The sequence below is a fragment of the Trichechus manatus genome, unplaced genomic scaffold, assembly GCF_000243295.1.
Source record: "Trichechus manatus latirostris isolate Lorelei unplaced genomic scaffold, TriManLat1.0 scaffold00071, whole genome shotgun sequence".
Lineage (NCBI taxonomy): Eukaryota > Metazoa > Chordata > Mammalia > Sirenia > Trichechidae > Trichechus > Trichechus manatus.
The window spans coordinates 3,835,720-3,857,026 of record NW_004444007.1 but is presented as its reverse complement, the minus strand read 5'-3'; the positions used below and the strand labels follow the sequence as shown (position 1 = coordinate 3,857,026).

The 21,307-nt window shown below is 36.4% G+C and overlaps 1 protein-coding gene across 5 annotated transcripts in view; it reads left to right on the top strand.

The window, feature by feature from the left end:
• Positions 1–21,307, top strand: part of MANBA (mannosidase beta) — a 161,968-nt gene that overhangs the window by 53,974 nt on the left and 86,687 nt on the right. For all 5 annotated transcript variants that reach the window (XR_002824670.1, XM_023734737.1, XM_004380189.2 and 2 more), the window contains exons 8-11: positions 13,291–13,442; positions 15,827–15,944; positions 17,396–17,482; positions 20,481–20,648. Coding sequence is in view for 4 of the 5 variants with exons in the window: in XM_023734737.1 (XP_023590505.1) it covers positions 13,291–13,442; positions 15,827–15,944; positions 17,396–17,482; positions 20,481–20,648 (525 nt within the window). In the remaining variant the exon portion in view is untranslated. The remainder of the gene's footprint in view (positions 1–13,290; positions 13,443–15,826; positions 15,945–17,395; positions 17,483–20,480; positions 20,649–21,307) is intronic.

Genomic DNA, 21,307 nt, shown 5'->3' with positions numbered 1-21,307 from the left:
GTGTATAGTATCATATCATCTGCAAACAGGGACAGTTTAACTTCTTCATTCCCAATTTGGATGCCCTTTATTTCTTTTTCTTGCCTTACTGCTCTAACTAGAACTTCCAGCACAATGTTAAATAGGAGTGGTGATAAAGGGCATCCTTGTCTTGTTCCTGTTTTCGTCTTTGAAATTCTTATCTCTAAAATGAAATAGGAACATTAATTCTGTATTATGTAGAAGTCTGAAGGCACAATTTTATTTGGCCTTTAAGACCTTACAATAACATTTTAATCAGTTTTGTATATTGCTCCTTAGAAGGTTCAAAGAGAGTCATGACAAAATTAAGGAAGCAAAGACAAGGACAACCTGAAGAGGAACTAAGGAAATGTTTGATAAGTCTTTAACTGGTTGTTTATGTTGTTTTTTCATTCATCTATCTTGGGATAGAAGTGGGTAAGCAAGTGAGCTTAAAGTGGAACACTTGAGATTGAGGTTACTTATAGGAGAGGCTTTGTGATAGTCAAAGTTGTTTTTGTAAGAATGGGTAACTGAGGAACATGTCAGAATTCATTTGCAGTGGGGACTTTGAAGCAGTATTTATGTCCGTGTGGCTGGGATGGTACAGGTTGGATCGAATGATCATTTGTGCCTTCCAACAAGTCTTTGGTAAGGGAAACCAGAACAATATAAGAATTTGAGCTCTTTGCACATTTGGGGTTAATCAATGCTTGCTTTTCAAATTTAGATAAAAAGTATAGGCTAAAACCGAATTGAAGGGGAGAGAGAAATGATACCTAGTTCCCCTTTGTTTTCATCCAGGGAAGTTCTTCCAGGGAATTCAATTTCTTCCCAGTCCTAAATTTCTTAATCTTTTTAGGTGATTACCACTGATTCCAAGAAAAGTTGACTGCTACTTGCTATTACTATCTGTGTCCTGGCAGGAATCTCTTAGTCTTATTTCTTTCTAGACATTCTTTGATGGAAATGTGGCAGAACAAGATTTCTTTGTCATTTTTTTGTTGTGAAATAGAACACATATACGGAAAAGTACACCAAACCTGAGTCAAAAGTTTAATGAATTATGAGAAAGCAAACACTCACGGGACCATCATCCAGATCCAGAAATAGACATTGCTAACCAAAAAACCAAACTTGTTGCCGTCGCATCAATTCTGACTCATGGTGACCCCATGTGTTACAGAATAGAACTGCTCCATAGGGTTTTCTTGCATGCAATCTTTATGGAAGCAGATCATTAAGCTTTTCTTCCACGGAGCGGCTGGGTGGGATTGAATTGCAAACCTTCAGGTTAGCAGCCGATCACAAACCACTTGCGCCACCCAGAGACTTAGATCATTGCTAGAAACTCAGAATACCACACCCTCTGTCTTTATATGCCTTCCCAATCACTACACCTCCCTCCTTCCCAAAAATCCACTGTCCTGACTTTTAACACTGTAGTTTATTTTTGCCTTGTTTTGAACTTTATATACATGGAGTCATACAGTATGTATTCTTTTGTTTCTGGCTAATTTTGCTCAACATTATGCTTGTGACATTTAGATATGTTGTTGTATATAGCTGTAGCTTGTTTATTTACATTGCTGTATAATATTTCATTGTATTACACATTCTGCTGTTGACATTTGGGTGGTTTCCTGTTATGACTATTCCAAGTAATGCTGTTATGACCATTTTTAATAGGACATTCTGAGCACACATTTCTGCTGAAAGTAGAATTGCTGGCTCATAGATTTAGCTTTTATAGATAAGGCTAAGCTGTTTTCCCAAGTGGTTGTATGAGATTCACCTTTGCTCCATATGCTCACGTGCTCACCAGTGCTTGGTATTGTGTCAGACTTGACTTTAGACACAAACTTCTCATCACTACCCCCTTCTTATCTCACCTCAGTTGCTCTCACCTGATGGTTTGGTCTCATTTTATTGTTACCCTGGGCCTGCTTTATGCAAAAAAATTCCTATTTTTTTAAACATCTTGTTGAAATCCATCTTGTTTCGGTCTTATACTGTTCTTTCTTGCCTCTCTTCCATTGAGATTAGATACATGTGTTTTAATTTCTTGTTTACTGACTATGACACATGACCAGAGGACATGTGACTCAGACAAAAGGCCTTGATGAAGTTACAAATTTTGGATGCAGCTCAGCAGAAATGTTGTTGTTGTTAGCTGTCATTGAGTCGACTCTGACCTTATGTACAACAGAATGAAACATTGCCCGGTCCTGCGTCATCCCCACAATTCCCGGCATGTTCGAGTCCATCGTTCTGGCTATTGTGCCAATCCATCTCATTGAGGGTCTTCCACACCCTCGCTGGCCATCTACTTCACCAAACATGATGGCCTTCTCTAGTGATTGCTCCCTCCTGATGACATGTCCAAAGCAAAAGAGTCAGACAATGTTCTGTTGTGATCCATAAGGTTTTTTTTTTTTTTTTAAATTTTACTGTGTTTTTGGTGAAAGTTTACACAGCAAATTAGATTCCCATTTAACAATTTCTATACATATTGTTCAGTGACATTGGTTACATTTTTCCCAATGTGTCAACATTTTCACTGTTTCCCTTCTGGTTGTTCCATTTCCATTAATTTAGCTTCCCTACCACCCCACCTCCTTATACCCCTTTACCTTCTCATCTTTGCTTTAGGATAAATGTTGACCGTTTGGTCTCATATGGATAATTTTTAAGAAAAGCTCAGTACTCACTGGTGATATTGTTTATTTTATGAGCCAAACTGTTATTTAGCTGAAATATGGCCATCATATATGACTTCTGGGAGTGGTTTCAGTTCCAAGTTTAAAGAGTATCTCAGGACAGCAGTCTCAGGGGTTCCTCTAGTTTCCACAGGTCCAGTAAGTCTGGCTTTTTACGAAAAATTTGAGTTTTGTTCTACGTTTTTCTCCCGTTCTATCTGGGACCATCTATTGTGTCCCGGGTCAGAATGGTCAGTAGTTGTAGCCGGGCACCATCTAGTTCTTCCGGTCTCAAGATAGATGAGGATGTGGTTTGTGTGGGCTATTAGTCCTGTAGAGTAGTTTTTTCTTTGAGTCCTTGGTTTCCTCCTTTTTCTTTTGCTTTAGATGAGTAGAGACCAATAGTTGTATGTTAGATGGCTGCTCACAAGCTTTTAAAACCCCAGATGCTACTCACCAAAGTAAGATGTAGAACCTAAACTTTATAAACTGTGTTATGCCAATTGACCAAACGGTCCCATGAGATCATGGTCTTAAGCCTTCAAACCCAGTAAACCAATCCTGCTAAGTGTTTGGTTATGTCTAAGAAGTATCCATAACTGTGCTCCCTATGTGCTTTATTATATATATGACTTTATAGGCAGCACACACAAATGTGTATATAAGTATGCCTATAGACACACGTATACGTGCACATGCATATACTCACATATGCCTTTCTGTACACATATATGCATGCATATCTATCTATGTAACCACACACATTTTTTTCATTGCTATTGCTGTTGTTGCAAAATTATATGTGTTATAGCATTTACCAAAAATGCCCCTTATTCTTGTGTAATTCTTAGTGTTACCATTTACCTTGGCCGAGTTGTGCAGACTTCACCTGCTTTTGGTATTGCCTTTCCCATCACCAAAAATAACAAGAAATAGAAAGTGATTCCCCCTCCCTCCTTTCCCATCCCTGGTAACCACCGAAGAACATTGTTTTCTGTACGTATACCTATTCTTGTCTTTTTATAAAAGTGAGATCATGCAATATTTATCCTCTTGTGATTAACTTATTTCACTCAGCATAATGTCCTCCAGATTCATCCATGTTATGTTTCAAGCACTCTTCATTATTCTTTATAGCTGCATAGTAGATCCATAAGGTTTTCATTGGCTAATTTTTGGAAGTAGATTGCCAAGACTTTCTTCCTAGTTTGTCTTAGTCTGGAAGCTCTGCTGAAACCTGTCCACCATGGACGACCCTGCTGGTGTTTGAAACATTGGTGGCATATCTCCCAGCATCATAGCAACACACAAACCACCACAGTATGACAAACTGACAGATGAATGGTGGAGCAGAAATGTACTGGATCATAAAAAGAATGTAGGCACTATCCCTGGGTAGCACAAATGGTAAAGTGCTTGATTACTAACCTAAAGAGCTGAGGTTAGAGTCCACCCAGAGGCACCTCGGAAGAAAGGTCTGGTGGTTGACTTCCCAAAGATTACAGCCTTGAAAACCCTATGGAGTTCAACATATGGGGTCTACATGAATCAATTCAACAGCAACTGGTTCTGGTTTGATTACAGGGAGGCAAAAGTGCTGACTTTTTTTGGCTATGGTGAAATACCTTGAATGTATTTTTTTAGTTCTCAAAAGGAGTGACTTTGGAGCAAATGGTTTAAGCATGATGGGAAATAATATAAGGAAAAATTAGCAAATAAATGATAAAATAAAAAATAAGTATTGGATATAAATTCTGTCAAACAAGTTACCTAATGAGGGACTTTAGAATGAGTCTGGGAGAGACAACTGCGTTGGTTTGGGAAACCAACTTGATTTTGTTAACAAAAGAGAAAGTTTTGTGTATATGCAGTAGTGGGAGCAGCTACTCCAGGTAAATGGAATAAAACGTTTTCCTAACCTCTGTTTCCGTCATTTTCTGCCCAGATTAAGTAATTTTTTTTTTTTTTAATCCCACTAGTTGATTATGGAAACCCTGGTGGTGTAGTGGTTAAGTGCTACGACTGCTAACCAAAGGGTCAGCAGTTCGAATCCACCAGGAGCTCCTTGGAAACTCTATGGGGCAGTTCTACTTTGTCCTGTAGGGTCACTATGAGTTGGAATCGACGTTGGCAACGGGTTTGGTTTTAGTTGATTATGGAGCCCTGGTGGCGCAGTGGTTAAGGCCTGTGGCTGCTAACCAAAGGGTCAGCAGTTCAAATCCACCAGCCACTCCTTGGAAACAGTATGGGGAAGTTCTGCTGTGTCCTATAGGGTCGCTGTGAGTTGGAATCTACTCGACGGCAGTGGGTGCTTTAGTTGATTATATTGAATTTGTTAGGTAATGTGTGTTAAAGGCATAATAAATATTCTTGAATGACTACTACAGGTTTGCCTTTCTGGAAAAATAGCAAATCAATTAGTTGATACTTCTCTTCAGCATAACTTATTCTGTAAAAGTTTCACAAGTATTCGCTAGCTATATAAGGTAAATCTTGCTAAATCCAGCAGAAGGTAATTGCTCTTTATATTTGACCTGGCATCAAAATTCTCCAATTAAATTATTGTATGTAATAATCAAATGTAAACTATTAACAGATAAAATAATGTCGAGCTTACGAGTACAGAGCCCCAGAATATAGAATTCAGAATAATTAAGATGTATCTTTGACACTTCTGCCCTTTTGATCAATACTGAGAGTTCACAGAGATTATGAAGTTTGTCTTCTTAATTTTGTCTTCTTCTCTGTCAGAAGTTCAGTTAAGCATTTCTAAAATGGCTACAGGCAGTAAGTGCTAACCCAAGTTGGCCTCGGGAGCAGTTTGTACTGGGTGTAGGCTTTAAGGGGTGCATTGCATGTAGACTACAAGTCAGCCTTTCTTTTTTATTATTGTGGTGAAAATATGTACAACAAAACGTTTGCCAATTCAACAGTTGTTACATGTACCATTGAATGACATTGATTACACTCTTCGTATTGTGCAACCCATATCACTATCTTTTTCCCAGTTTTATCATAACATAAACTCAATGCCTCCCAAGCAAACACTTCATTCATTTCGGTTATTTCTACCTTTTGGCTATTGTGAAAAGCACAGCAATGAACAGTGGTCTACAGAGTTGGCCTGTTTTTATTATTACCATGCACCAGCAATTTAAACAACGTTAGTGATCAAATTCTTCTCCCTGAAAAATCTTTTGTTGGTCTAAGTTCTAAACAATTGCTTCTGTTACTCTTGTGTTTCAGTAATATATACATAGACTTAGATTTAGCACAGTTTTGTTATTTATCCTTTAATAAACATTACATTTTACATGGAAGTTAATTTGAACTCTTAGTTATATAGTTGTCCCCAGGCACATGCAGACTCAGCTTCACCCAGTCTTTTTGAAAGTAAGTTCGTCTGTAACAGTTTGGAATTGTTCAAGCTTGCTTTGGGCATGGTTTATGTCTTCAGTCCTTGCCTTACTACGTATTCTTGCATTTAAAACTAGATTCAAAATAGACAGTGATAGCACAGTGATTATAGAGAAAATTGAACATGAGTTACTTCAATTCTGTCCTTCTATATGACCTCTTGGAGTTATTTTTGTGTTTAAAATTTGTTGTTGTTAGTTCCTGTTGAGTCAATTCCAGCTCATGGAGACCCCATGTAAAAAGTGAAATAGAAATAAAGTGTGAACTGTGAGGTGTAATATGTAACATTTTGATTGGTAAGTGCAAATTTTAGTTCATATATGAAATATATTTTACTAGAGTTAATGTTAGAATTGAAATTTATTCTTTTTAAATTGTTTATTTTAAAACTAAAGAATGAATCAAGAAAGTAAAAATATGACATCAGTGGTATGATTTAGTGATGGCAGGTGTTAAAAAACAGAATTGTTTCTGATAGTACTTAAGATGCTTTATACAGAGATCAGATGGACTTTAGATGCTTTATACAGAGATCAAATGTGTGAATTGATCAGATCTGTCCATATAGAAGATGGTAGAGCTGAAATAGAGAACCATTCTGTATTTCTGGAAAGACTGCTGCTGAACTCACAGAGGATATTCTTGAAAAAACTGGACCTTTGTTTCTTTTTTTTATTTGGGACCATTATTTCTTAAACCTCTGCCATGGTCAAGGAGATGATAGTGATGCGTATGTGGCCCATATTCACAGTGGAGTTCTTGCAAAAATCAAAGCAATAAATCCCCAATTTTATTTCTGCTTTCTGGAATTCATTCTCTGGACCAAGTGGAATTCACTCTTTTGAAAGTGTTTCTTCATGTGTGATAGTTTTTGGAACTTCAGAAACATTTTATTCATTCTTTTAAATCTCACCTCATTGATGGAAAAACTGCAGAAAGACTTTCCAAGACAAGATGAAATACTCACTATAAAACTGTGGCACAGAACAGACGGATTTTGAAAAGTTGATCTTAACTTTGGTAGTGTGTGATTCAAAGGAAATGTGGCCACACTGGATCAGCTAAGATGACACTTTCTGCTGCTGTATGCAGTTTTTCTTCTCTGAGTTATCTTGTTTCCTGGCTTAGAGTTTTAGATGTGGTTAATCAGACACAAACGTGTTTACAAAAAGCTGGAATCCTCCTTGAACAATGTACAGTGATATACCAAGTTTTAAACTCTTCTTTGAAGATCAGTACATGAAATTGTGGTGAAGGCTGTTAACTATGCAACAACAAAATGTAAGAAAATGGATATTTTGAGGAAGAATGCCAGCAGAAGCAAGAAAAGATGTTGGTCTTACATTGCTTGAAGAAATCAAGGTAGCAATCTTTGAATACTCCAGTCATGTCCATCAAGAACTAGATTATTTGTTCTAAAGCAATGGATCAAATAATATCCATGTTCACTATCATTCAGCCATTTTCTCTGATTTTTGCAGAAGAAAAAATTGAAAAGTGGGAATTTTTCAACTCAGAACTATTTTTGAGAAGCTTAAATGAATTTCCAAGAAACAGAGACATGGATACTATTGCATTTTCCAGAATTTAATGTGAGTTAAGATTCTTATGAATACCTGTCAAATTTATCTTTATGTTTAATACTTTCGTTAAATATTTGTATACTTGGCTTCTTTTGAAAGAACATTTTGAAATTAAAATTAATAAAAAAATGTTTTTTGGTCAACTCTATAAAGATATGTTGACAAACTTGGCTGTACTTTTTATTGAGCATATCTGTGCAAAGAACAATTTTGATGAAGTGGTTGACAGATTTTTAGAAGTTAAGGCTCAAAAGAAGCAAATATTATCCATTAGTACAACAAACCAATAAGTAGATTTTTTCTTTTTTTTCAAAAACACATTAATGTAAAAATATGAAAAAAAATATAAAAAAATTCATATAAAAAATATGAATCCATTACTTTTCCCTTTTTTGTACTGTAATATTTATTTTAGTTTTTTTTTTTTTTAGCTGTATGTTTGATTACATACAAAATTTGAGAAAAGATTTTCACTATCTGCATTTCTTTTCTGGCTATTATCATTCTTCATTTCATTTTGTTATTATTACCGAAAATAGTTTTGTCTTAGAAGAGAGGTGTTAAAAAGTGATCCTATTTCGTGTCAGATATACTAGATGTACCGCTTGCTGCAAGGATATCAGGTAGCTATGCTGATGTAAACTTTAATCTGTTAGCTTCTGGTTGTTCTGGCTGCAAACTGCAAGGGCAAAACAAAGAGAACCTGTCTTGCATCATCCTGCACAGGCCTGTTTGAGGCAAGCTATTTGTGGAGTCCCAGAGTTTATTTTCTCCGCTCTCTGCATGTCAGAGCAGTGGGTAGTGAACTTTCAGAGCCGAGATGGAAATGTGGTTTGCGGTTGTCTCTAAAAATGCATGGTATAGATGTAAAATTATTTAGAATGTGTGTTTTAGAAATCCATGGAAATTACTTAAAAAATCTTTCAGGTAAAAAATTTCCCAATGTTTTAGTTTTTTTTTTTTTTCCAAGTAGAAAATTACCGTTTTGAAAATCCAGTGATTCTATGATAGCGTTCTAAGTATCTGATTACAAACAGCTGAGAAGTAGCTCTCGGTTTATGAATCAGTGATTCATTATATCATCATCTGTTTGGTCTGCCAAGGAAAGAAACTTGAGAAGTACAGTATTTACTTATCAGTCACGCACCTCTTAAGCCCTTTAGTTAAGATATTCCTAAATCCTGTCTAAAAGAATGAGTTCAGCAGTCCTGCACTTTTTGAGTTAATTCTTCTATTTTAAAAATGAAGTCTTTATGAAGTTAATAAAAAAAAAAAAAAGTATCTAGTGAGAAGCTAAAAACTTTCAACCATAGATAGGAAAATTTGGAAATTAAAAAAATTTTAAATTCAAATTGCTTGATTTATGCAATTAGATTCTTAGCTGTTTATACCTTTTTGCTGCTTTTAGACAGTAATTTGCTTTGTTCGGCTGTTTAAAAAATCTTTGGTCTCATGGGGAGGTAATTTATTCACTTTGGATGTAAATTTGTGTTACGTAGGGGTCTTTTCAAAAAACCTCTTTCAGAGCCCATTATTTTCTCTGAAGTAAAATACCTGTTATAGAAGGAGGCTTTTGTGTTCCGTATCAGGACTACCAGAGGAGAAGGAGAATTACTAACACTGTTCATAGACCCACCAGCATTTATCCTGTCAAAGAATGCCTGGAGGGAAGGGTGGCTGGTAGTGACTACTTCATCTCTGAGGCACTGTCAGGTAGCTTAGAATTTACTTTGATCCATGTCGTAAAATTGTTATTGCAGGGATATTGGGAGACAGGGATAAATGCTTTTTCATGAGAAAATTTGCACAGAAAAGAAGAAGGTGTTGTGTTTTGTAGTTAATCCTGCATGTAGCATTCATAGATATGAAGAAATAGATGGGAGTTCTATTTTCTAGATTAGTACTTCTCAAATTGTTTGGACTCAGGACTGTTTTGCACGCTTAAAAGTTATGAGGTGCCCAAAGTGTTTTCATTTATGTGGGTTATATGTATTGATATTTACTATATTAAAAATGAAAACTGAGAATTAAAAAAGTCTTCATTTCAAATAACAATAATAAACATATGTTAGTATAAATAACTTATTTTTATGAAAAATGAATATATTTTCCAAAATATAGATGTATAAAATGTAGACGAACTTTTCATATTCCTACACTTTTAATGGATCTTTTTACTCATGTCTGATATGAAATCTAAAGCATTGGTATTTTGGAAAATGTGGTTTACTGAGTTTTATAGATCTTTTTACATGTTGAAACACATCATTATACAATGTCAAACTTACATTTGGTAATATCACCCCTGTTCTCATCTGAATAACCTTTTAAGTATTGGGAAGCTCTCGAGCTCATGGTAGTGATATACATTTTCCTAACTTCTAATTTTTGCTTGAAAGCATGAATATTATCGTTCGCCCCAAATACTGTCAGTTCTTTTCCTTGAAGTGACAAACTCATTTCATGCATTTTCTAAAAAATATCTGCCAGATGCCCAAGTCTTAATAACTATAGTTTGTCTCTTAGTCCTTCTTTCAAGTAAAAGTGGAGTTTCGTGAAAAAGATGGCTAATTCAGAGTACAACCTGATAGTGGCACAGATGCTTTTCTTCAAGACAGCCATCGTTCATGGTGCTTTATGTGTGTTTCCCATTTCATCACACAGAATATTAAAGTGATGTGTATTTGAGGGTTGGAATTTAATAAAATTAATAATTTTTATTGCTTTATCAAGAGCATTCTTAAGTGAAATTGACTTTTTTTTTTTCCCCCTGCCAATGCATGAAGGTGAAGGGTACAATGACTACTAGCATGGTTTGGAGTCACTTCCTTAATTCCTGCAAGCCACGGGCATTGTTATCCACTACATTAGTGCAAATGTTAACACGGTTGTTGCAGCATGACCTTGCGATTCAAAAAAGTTATTCAATCCTTGGAATATTTCAGCACTTCTTTAATTTGATGCCAAGCATTCACATAAGAGAAGGTCTTCTTTGATGATTTGTCATGCCGAGAGTGGTAAACACAAGCAAAACAGCAAGTCCATCAATTTCTGGAAATTCATCCATTTATAAGGCAAAAGTATGAGTCTTCAGATGAGATATCAACACAAACTTCATGTCGCAGCTAGATCTTTAACAGAAAAATGGCAGTGCTGTGATTTCTTTTGCTGACTTTCCGTACAGTAGGAATTCAGCAGTGTCAGCTATGTAACCGCCTCTCAGCTAGCTTGAGCGTTTCTTCAGCCAAGGCAGCGTGATAACTAACCCTGTACAAAGTATCAGTGGCTTTTTCACTTCTAGGTTGAAATGGTGTAATAAACAATGCTTGACTTTTGAAGAGCTCATCATGTCTATGTTTCAAATATTCAATTTCTTTTTCTTTGTATTCCCAGTGATTGGTCTCAAAATGACACCACAGATTAACTTGCACCATAAATATTAATCAAAATTATTCTATTGCATAAGACACAATAAGGTAAATTATTAATACCTATAAAGCTGAGGTAAAGATGGCTTTCATCATGTTTTCATTTCTTATTTATCATTTCATCTGCTTTCTTTGGAGTAGATTCTTTTCTTCCGTAATATGTCAGTTTCATTTTTTTCCAGTATTTTTAGATGTAGACAGTGCAGCTGTAAGTTGAGAATGCAGATCTTCTCATATCCTCTTTGTAAACCAGTGATTCATCCTTAAGTTAAGAAAAAGTGTTTTATAAATAATCCTTTTAGAATGAGATAAAATATTAAATCTAAAATGTTTCAGTTAAAATTTAGTGTCTGCCTTGAACACTGTGCTTTTTAAAGAACTATCTGTGTGGGATCAAATTGACAACAGTAACTCGAAAAGATTAGATAGAAAACAGGGAACAGTGAGCTTATGTTAATGGTAGGGGAACAATTCAGAAAAGGAGGGTGCAAATGGTTACAGAACCTGAAGAATATAATCAATGTCACTGAATTGCGCGTGTACAAATTGTTGAATGGGTGTGTATCCTGCTGTGGATATTCTCAACAAAAAAAATAAATAAAATTAAATTAAAATTTGTTTTTAGTTTGAAAATTTAAAAATGTTATTGCAAAACAAGTTAACAAAAGGTACTTAGTCCTTTTGTGTTTCTGTAGGTTGCGGGGGAAACTTTGGTATTCAAAGTAAAGATTTATTGAGCAATAATGAGGTTACAAAGAGTATAGCAGGAATAACTGAAGACATATGTAAGAGCATACTAGAAGTACTGAGAATGAACAGAGTTAATCTCTGAAAACTCACCCCTTACACCCTGAACTTCTACCTTAAAGGTAGAACACAGCAGAATACACAAACACACATGCCATCAGCTGCCAGAGTGATGATGTCGTCACACATCCTGTAGCCTCTGGAACATTCCACTGTACACTGAAGAGAAGTTATGAAAATGGTTTTGAACTCGAAGACCCGCTGAAAGAGGCTTAGTGATTCCCTGCGGTCCCCAGACCACGCTTTAGGAACTGCTGTTCCAGATGTTTGAATTGACCGTCAGAGTGTTTTAAAATTCACTTCTGAAAATGCTGTGCATGCATTCTTCATATTTTGCAACCCCGGAACTGATGTGACATTTCCTTGTCAAGATCCTCCTCATCCAGGCCTTATTCTGTGACTTCTCATAAAATTAACTCTGATATCTTGTATAAATAAGGGCAGGGGCAAGAATGAGCATGCACTTTTATGTCATGAATGTAAGTAGATTAATTCATTTATTTATTTTTAATTAAGAAAGTATGCAATCTTGATTCAAGGCTAGGCTTTATTTGTGTAGGACCGTGTCCCTTATTCCTTGATCCGGTTTATTGCTGGAAAGAATGGAAATTTTGATAAGAGGGTCAGAGTGTCTCTATTCAGGGTCTTGCTGATCATGTCTAACTGGGAAAACTTGGCTACAATGTCACAGGCACAAAGGTCTCAGCTTCCTCCTTCGTAGCAATAATAGCATAGGAGTGTGTGCTCCTATCCATCTTCTTTCAATTAGGACACCACATACATCAATGATGCTGTCCAAGGGCTCTCTCAGCATCGAGTTTAATGTGATAATTAGTTAGGATTAAATTACCCATTAAACAAAGTGTTTTTACAGTAATGCGTTAGTAAGATTGGAGAGTTGTTTAATTATGAATTGCCTTGTGCTATATTTTTCCAATCTTAAGATACACATTTAACATCTCTGAAATGGGAATCAAAGGTGTTTAATTGGTGACATTTTTCTCATATTTTTTGTGAAATAACAATTTTTGTTTTAATTTTGAAATGTTATCTTCAAATATGTTTGCTTTAATATAAATACAAATGTTTGTTTCATGAGGAAGGCTACAACATATTTCACTCTTTGAGAGTTTCCATTATTTTCTTTTAAACAAATAACAGACTCTAGCAATAATTTGTGTGTATACATATATATTTTTCTAAAGCGTGCACTTCCACCTTAAGTGCTTCATAGCAAATAGGAAACTTAACATTGAACTGTGCTCTTGTAAGTTGTTTGGAACGGTAGCTCTCCTTTTTCTACTTCTTCACTTATGTTTTTATTTGATATTCAGTATTTATTTCTGTTCATGACAGGTTTATTTTAGGACCGTGGAACTTATAGAGGAGCCTATAGAAGGGTCTTCAGGTCTGAGCTTCTACTTCAAAATTAATGGGTTTCCCATATTTCTGAAAGGCTCGAACTGGATCCCAGCAGATTCATTCCAGGATCGAGTCACCTCTGACTTGTAAGTTATCATCTTTCTTTTCTTTCTCCATTTTTAACTGTCCCACAAAGCTTAGGAGTTACTCATTTTGAGTTTCTTTAATCCCAGTGGAGGGAACCGAGGGGTACTATAGAATTCTAGGATAATGGAAACTTTAGACTGGAAAGACTTTTCAAATCATATATTCCATTCTCCTAATCTATATATAATCTTGTAGCTAACCTATTTCAGACTACTGAAGCCATTCAGTCTTCAGGAAACCATTGAACATTTACTTTGGAGAAACAAGGAAATGACTAATGCATGTTTTAGGTAGTCCCTGGGGGAAGGGGGAGATGCTTAAATTCAGCTTCTTTTCAGTTTTTTAAAGACTATCTTAAATATTTTTGAGTATGTTTTAAAGACTAGAACTCATATTTACCTCTTCATGCTAAGATATTTGCATATTGTAGATCTAGGAAAAAAAATGTGTTTTTCTGAAGCTATGAGAATAGGATTTTGGAAGAAAATATTTCCTAATTGGTTTTGTAATTAGGGTTTATCTTTTAAGTGAAAATACATACATTTATTTGAAAATGTGTAAATATGCAGTACAGTATATTATTTAATATTTAGAATGTGTATGTGGTTAGTAATTAAATCCTCATTTTGCCAAAAGTTGTAGTAATTTTCTTTTACTTCAAAATGTGAGTATTGTTTTGAATTCCATAAGAAAATAAAAATTCTTCTCCAGGCACAGATACAGGATAATTTGCCCCATCTTTTCCTTTTCAAGGAGTCCCTGGGTGGTGCCAATGGTTAACGTGCTGGGCTGCTGCCCTAAAGGTAGACAGTTTGACTCCACCCAGAGGCACTTCAGAAGAAAGGCCTGGCGAGCTACTTCCTAAAAATCAGCTATTGAGAACCTTATGGAGCACAGTTCTACTCTAACGTACATGGGGTCCCCATGAGTTGGAGCTGACTCCACAGCAACTAGTTTTTTTTCTTTTTCAAAAGCTCTTCCCCTCTCCTGCCTGGGCAGTTTGGCACAGCTGCGCCTATTAGTAAAGCTGCCCATGGGTGCCTTTGCTGAGAGCACAATGCTCTGGGTCCCTGACTAACTTTTATTTGGCTCTTAATTCATCCCTGGGCAGAGTTCTGGGGATGGAGGGTACATATGCTCAAACTGGCTGTAAATTTCTAGATTTTTCTGAGGGAAATGTGAATAGGAATTGGAAAATGTAGAAAGGAAATTTACTAGAGGAAGAAGTACTGGGCTGGAGGAATTGTAAAAAAAGGAGATAAGGGTGAGCTAGGTTCTAATATTCCAGCTTGATTTTTTTGTCTTATAGTTTGAAATGATTATATAAAATTATTGCATACTTTCCTATGTCTACAGGTATATTTTTCTACAGGAATAACTTTGAAACATTTAGTTTTAAAAATAATGTATAACATTACTAAAAATTTAGAAAGCAGAGAAAAGATGTCATTCATAATTTTTCAAAGTTTGCATGTTTTATGTGGTTATAGTTAATATGCAAAAATTTTGTCTCATTTTCTTCACTTAACATTGTATCCAAACTATCATTATTTTAAAATATGTTTACCTACCAGAGATTTGAAATGTGTTTATGCACTACAATGTGTTTTTAAATCTCTTCTTTAATATCCCAAATTTTTTTAATTTTTTATTTTATTGTTGTACTTTAAGTGAAAGTTTACAATTCAGGTTAGTCTCTCATACAAAAATTTATACATACATTGCTATGTGACCCTAGTTGCTCTCCCTATACTGTGACAGCACACTCCTCCTTTCCACCCCTGATTTCCCATGTCTGTTCAACCATCTCCTGACCCTGTCTGCCTTCTCATCTCACCTCTGGACAGGAGCTGCCCAGTTAGTCTCATGTATCTACTTGAGCTAAGAAGCATACTCTTCACAAGTATCATTTTATGTCCCATAGTCCAGTCTAATCTTCATCTGAAGAGTTGGCTTTGGGAATGGTTTCAGTTCTGGGTTGACAGAGTCCGGGAGCCGTGCTTTCTGGGGTTCCTCCAGTTTCAGTCAGACCATTAAGTCTGATCTTTTACTAGAATTTTTGAGTTCTGCACCCCACCTTTCTCCTGCTCCATCCGGGACTCTCTGTTGTGTTCCCTGTCAGGGTGGTCATTGGTGGTAGCCGGGCACCATCTAATTCTTCTGGTCTCAGGCTGATGAAGTCTCTGGTATATGTGGCCCTTTCTGTCTCTTGGGCTAATACTTCCCTTGTGTCTTTGGTGTTCTTCATCCTCCTTTATTCCAAGTGGGTTGGGACCAATTGATACATCTTAGATGGAAGCTAATATCCCAAATTTTTAAAATTAGGATTTGTTTTTAAAATTTCAGATCAGATAGTTTAAGTTTAGTTTCTTTTCTTCTGTAGGTTACGACTCCTTTTGCAGTCTGCTGTGGATGCTAATATGAATGCTCTCCGGGTTTGGGGAGGGGGAATTTATGAGCAGGATGAATTCTATGAACTCTGTGATCAACTGGGAATAATGGTGAGTATATGATAGTATGTTATCTATTGATATGTTATTGTGTCCTCAGTTTGACTTCCAACATTCTGAGTGGGTGATATTACTCATTACCTTCTTTCTCAGAGCCAGGGATGTTGTTCCTTTTCACTTTCAAAGGAATAAATGGCACCTCGCAAACCCAGAGCCATAGTTGATGGCCAATAGCATAAGCAGTTAGTTTTAAATGACACACATTCTATGTATTAGTTATATCTAAGTGTATGTCACCTACATTTTGCTTTGCGATATTAAATATTAATTAAATATTTTAAAAGTTTAACCTCAAGGATATCTAACAAAACCTAGGGAGAAGAAAAACAATAAAATGAAGAAAAGAAAATGTGTACTTAATATTGTTAAATAAGTACTGTGAACATGTTTCTATTGGTGAGGATTAAACAATGGAAATATATTCTTTTAGTTCTACTGTTACAGTTTGAAAATCTAAAGAGCTTCATAGAAAGGGTGACATTTATCGTGACAAGGCTGATGGTTGTGATAATGATAATGACATAATATTTATTGAGTGTCAGGCATTATTCTAAGTGCTTTGCATATAGTGTTTCATTTTATTCTCATGCCTGTCCTATGAGGTAGTTACTATCATTCTCTGTTCCCATTTTACAGAGAGAGAAACTGACACATGGAGAGGTTAAATAACTTGCCAAAAGTCACACAGCTTGTATATGGTAGAATCAAGATTCTGACTCAGCCTGATTCTGAGTCTGTTCTCTTAACCACTGCATGATAGGGCTCCCCTATCCTTTCTGCCATGAAAAGTTAACTCCTTTATAAACAAAGAAAGTAAGCTCTGTAGCTAAGCTATGACTCTGAACAGTCTGGTATATCTCTCAGTACCACATTCCTGGGGAAAATTAGAGTGAAGTAGGAGTGAGGAGGAGTCCCTGGGTGGTGCAAATGGCTAAGGAGCTGAGCTGCTAACCAAAAGATTGGCGGTTCGAGTCCATCCAGAGGCCCCTTGGAAAATCAGCTATTAAAACCCCTGTGGAGCTCAGTTTTACTCTGACACACCTGAGGTCATCATAAGACAGAACTGACTCCATGGCAATGGGATTTTTTCTTTTTTTTTAAGGGCTACGGGGAAGCTTCTTTTCATATCCCCTTGACATACTCATTGTTTCCTTATTTGAATTCTCCTTCTTTCCCTTTTTTTCAGCTTGCCTCACATTTTCTCTTCTCAGGTTTCCCTACAGTTTGTGCAGTTCTGGAAAGCTGAGTCTCTCCTCAGTCAGATCTGTGAGGGCCTTCCTTCAGTGCCTCTCTGCATAGTAATGCTGAAAGAATCACACTGATCAGGCAAACTTGATTTTTCATTTGTGTGAAAGATAATCCCCAAAGTTCCAACTGAAGAATCTCTTTCTGTGTAATAAAATGTATGGAAATGCTTTATTGCCTTTCATTTTATCTGATAGATATGGCAGGATTTTATGTTTGCTTGTGCCCTTTATCCAACTGATCGGAGCTTCATGGATTCAGTGAGTGCAGAAGTTGCTTACCAGGTACGGTATTCTAAGAAGAAAGAACATTCATATCTTAGCTTTGCCTTTTGCTAAATCTCTCATTTTTCTTCTGTTGTTCTTTATACTAAATCCTATGGTAAATCATACAGTCAGGTAATTGACTCGTTAGGTGAATCCACCTGGTTTTGTGACTTTAACATCACCTGTATGTTGATGGTTCCCCCATTTATCCCCAGTCCTGACTTCTCTGGTGAATTCCTGGTGCTTATATCCAGCTGCCTACTGGATGCCTCTGCTTGGAGGTTTAATAGGTATCTCAAACTTAGTATGTCCAAACCAAACTTATATTACGTTCCCAAAACTTGCTGTACTATAGTCTTCCCTGCCTCAGTAAATGGCAGCTCCGCTCTGAATTGCTCAGGCCAAAAATTTGAAGCCATTCTTGATGCCTTGATTTCTTTTGCATTCCACATATGCACACTTATATTTATATTTGTAAATATTTAAATGCAAGGAAGTAGTTATAGCCTAGCTCTGTCTACTGAAAAGGCCTAGAAACAATCGCCAACCTAGTAGTATTGAGCATACTTGGTGTCAAGGTTGTGATACTGAATCTTTCCCGTTAAGGGAGGAGCTTCTTAGAGAAATGATTGATTCCAGGTCTGTGACAGGAAACATACAAGATGGCACTGGAACATCTTGGCATACATACAACAAGGAAGCTATCAAAGACATGCCAAAAGGACTTGCAGAGACTCTGACCAGCCAGAAGTGGCACAATTTGAGCTTTAACGAGAATAAGAATTTCAATGGATTGAAGTCCATCAAGTATGTTTAAATCTATGAATTCATAATTATAGTGTCTGTAGATGTACACTTAGATGAAAAGTCATAAAGAAATTGCTTTAAAACCCTGTCATAAAGAAATTGCTGTAAAACTCAGGGTATGGTTACTTTTGAAGGAGGGAGGGGCTGTGATTAGGAAGATGCACGTGGAGGGCTTCTGGCGGCTATGTTCTCTTTCTTGATCTGAGTCATTATGTCCCACTATGACATTCACTATGTCATACATTAGTTTTCTGTATCTTGGTTTCATTTTACAATAAAAGTTTTAGAAAGTGCAAATGTAATCATTCTCTTGCTAAAAACCCTCCAGAGGCTTCCTGTTGCCCTCAAGATAAAGTTAAAGATCTCACCATTCACGACCCTGTCCTTGCTCTGCTCTCCAGCCTCATTAAACACCTATCTCCCTCTTGGTTTCTATTCCTGGAACACCTTCCCCATCACCTTCCTCTATGGATCACCTCACTCGTTCTCCTCTGGCCCCTCTTACCTTGTGCATAACTTTCTCTGAGAGAAACCTTTCCATTATCCACAAGTCTCGATTACATCAGCCTCCACTTGCCCTTTGTGACACATAACACGTTTTGAATTAGTTGTTCAACGATTTGTCACCCCTGCAAGATTATAATTTCCCTAAGGGCTAGTGTTTGTTCCCTTCTATATCCCCAGTACCTGGCTGGATTATTTGTTGAGTGGGTGGATGGGTGATGGATGGATGGGTGAATAACTTTTAATATATGAATTATAGTTGTGCTATTTATAAGCATTTCACTCTTATTTTTAATTTTCTTTCATATAAACAATTAAAATATAATGTACCTTCAATTCTTTTATGTATTACCAAAAAAAAAATAAAAGAACCCGTTTATGCAGAGTTTGTTAAAATTTTAAAGTAAAGCTTTGTCTTAAAATTTTAAGCCAGTTTGAAGGATATGTGTAACACAGAGTGATTGAAGCTCTTTGCCTTTTCAGTATTTGTATTTCAATTTTCAAGGAATCAGCACAATAAACATTGTAACACTGTGGCAGCAGCCCTTACTTACGTGGGCATATACAGAGGCAAATAAAGGGAATACTGTTTGCAAGCCTGGTTTAGAAAAACAAAAGACTTTAATTTTTTAATGAGATATATCTCTTTAATCTTAACACATCTCTATTTCATATATCTTGAGTTATTTAGCCACAGTGAGAACATCAGTGGAGATCCATTATTTTAAATCATTACAGTGGAAGAGAAGTTATAGTTACCAATGAAGTAATATTGCCACAACATGTTCCAAAAGAATTTCTGTTGACCATGGACTCTCCCTGTAGTTCTCAAAGAAATGTGACTGCACTCTTCTGTTGGGGCAGGTCTCACAGTGTGTCACAAGAAAGGGACATGTCTGAATCTGTATGTAAGGCCCAGAGTGAGCCAAGTTCTTGTAGGCTTGTAGGCTTCATGTCTCGTAGCTGCCAGGGATTAGAGAGTCTCTAGTGTCCTCTTCTATATTTAGATATATTCAGTAACTTACCCTTAGTTGATTTCTCAGGACATGACATTGATAGTTATTTCAGGAGGCATCCTCTTGATTGCTCTAAGCGTTTTTCCTTTAGAGTATTCTATTATGTTTGTCTTTTACCTCCATTGTAAACTTCTGTTCCTCTGCCTCCAACTTCTCCAGCTTTACCTCTGGTTCTCATCTGTATTGTAAAACTCTCTCTAGTTGTTCTTTTGATTTGTTCATCTCCAGTGGAAACTTCATAGAAACTTCAATTCCTCTCTCATTTTTTCCACACAAAACTCCAGCTTGCTCTTGAAAACTAAACCCTGTAATATCATGGGCTCTTAGTCTTTGGGACTCACAGAATCCTGCATTTTGTATTTCTTAGAACCTTCTTGTGGCAATTCCGATAATGATGAGATTGGTTTAGTTTTCTTTTTACAAAGGGATTGTGTTTTCTTCAGTAAAGAGGAACCCTGTCTAATTGGTGTTAAATAATCTAGATAAAAAGAATCTCAAAGATCTCAAAATGTTATGTGTATTCCCACAGCTAACATTATTAGCCGTTTTCTAAGTAATGAGCTTTTCTGGCATGTAGAATTTATGTGCATACATGCTGATGGCTATAGTTTTATGCGTAACCATAGATCTGAGTTTTTTGTTTTTATGCTTAGCATTTGAAAATCATTTTATGTTTTCTTAAATTTCAGATCAGGAGACTAAAATCTCATCCCTCTATCATCATATGGAGTGGCAATAATGAAAATGAAGCAGCTCTGATGACGAATTGGTATGACATACCTCCCAGTGACTACCCAATGTACATCAATGATTACGTGATGCTATATGTGAAAAACATCAGAGAGGTCGTCCTGGCAGTAAGTAATGATTTCTATGCAGTAGAAGTTATTGAATGTGTTTTAAAAATGGATCAGTTTAAATATTGTTATAGTATATTTTTATGCTCTTTTTGGGAACAGTCTTCAATAACATCATTTTAATGCACAGTATTCCATTGTAAGCCTGCAGCATATGAAAAGATTCATGGGTTGTGAGCTCCTTTGAGGATTAACACACCTATGAAGCTCTCCACAATACACCAAAATTACACTTACAATTGTAGGTTGTCACAGACTGCTTGGAGCCCATCCATGGGTCCCCAAAAGTTTAGAATCCCTAGACTAGATGATTTATTGATATGTTGTGTCTTAGGCTGGGTTCTCTAGAAAAGCAAAACCAGTAAAGCATATAAATATATATATAGAGAGATTTATATCAAGGCAACAACTCACGCAATTGTAGAGGCTAGAACATCCCAAGTCCGTGGATCAGGGTAAAGGCCTCTCCCAAGTCACGCAGCCGCAGAAGCTGGCGAGCCCAAGATCTGCAGGTTGGAGGGCAGGGACTCCCACTCACAGGCTGTGAAGGTTGACAAATTCCAAGATGGCAGGCAAGACTGCAAAGTTTCTCCTGATTCACGTAGCTACAGGGGCTGGTGAACCCAAGATCAGCAGGTCAGAGAGCAGGGCTCTACTCA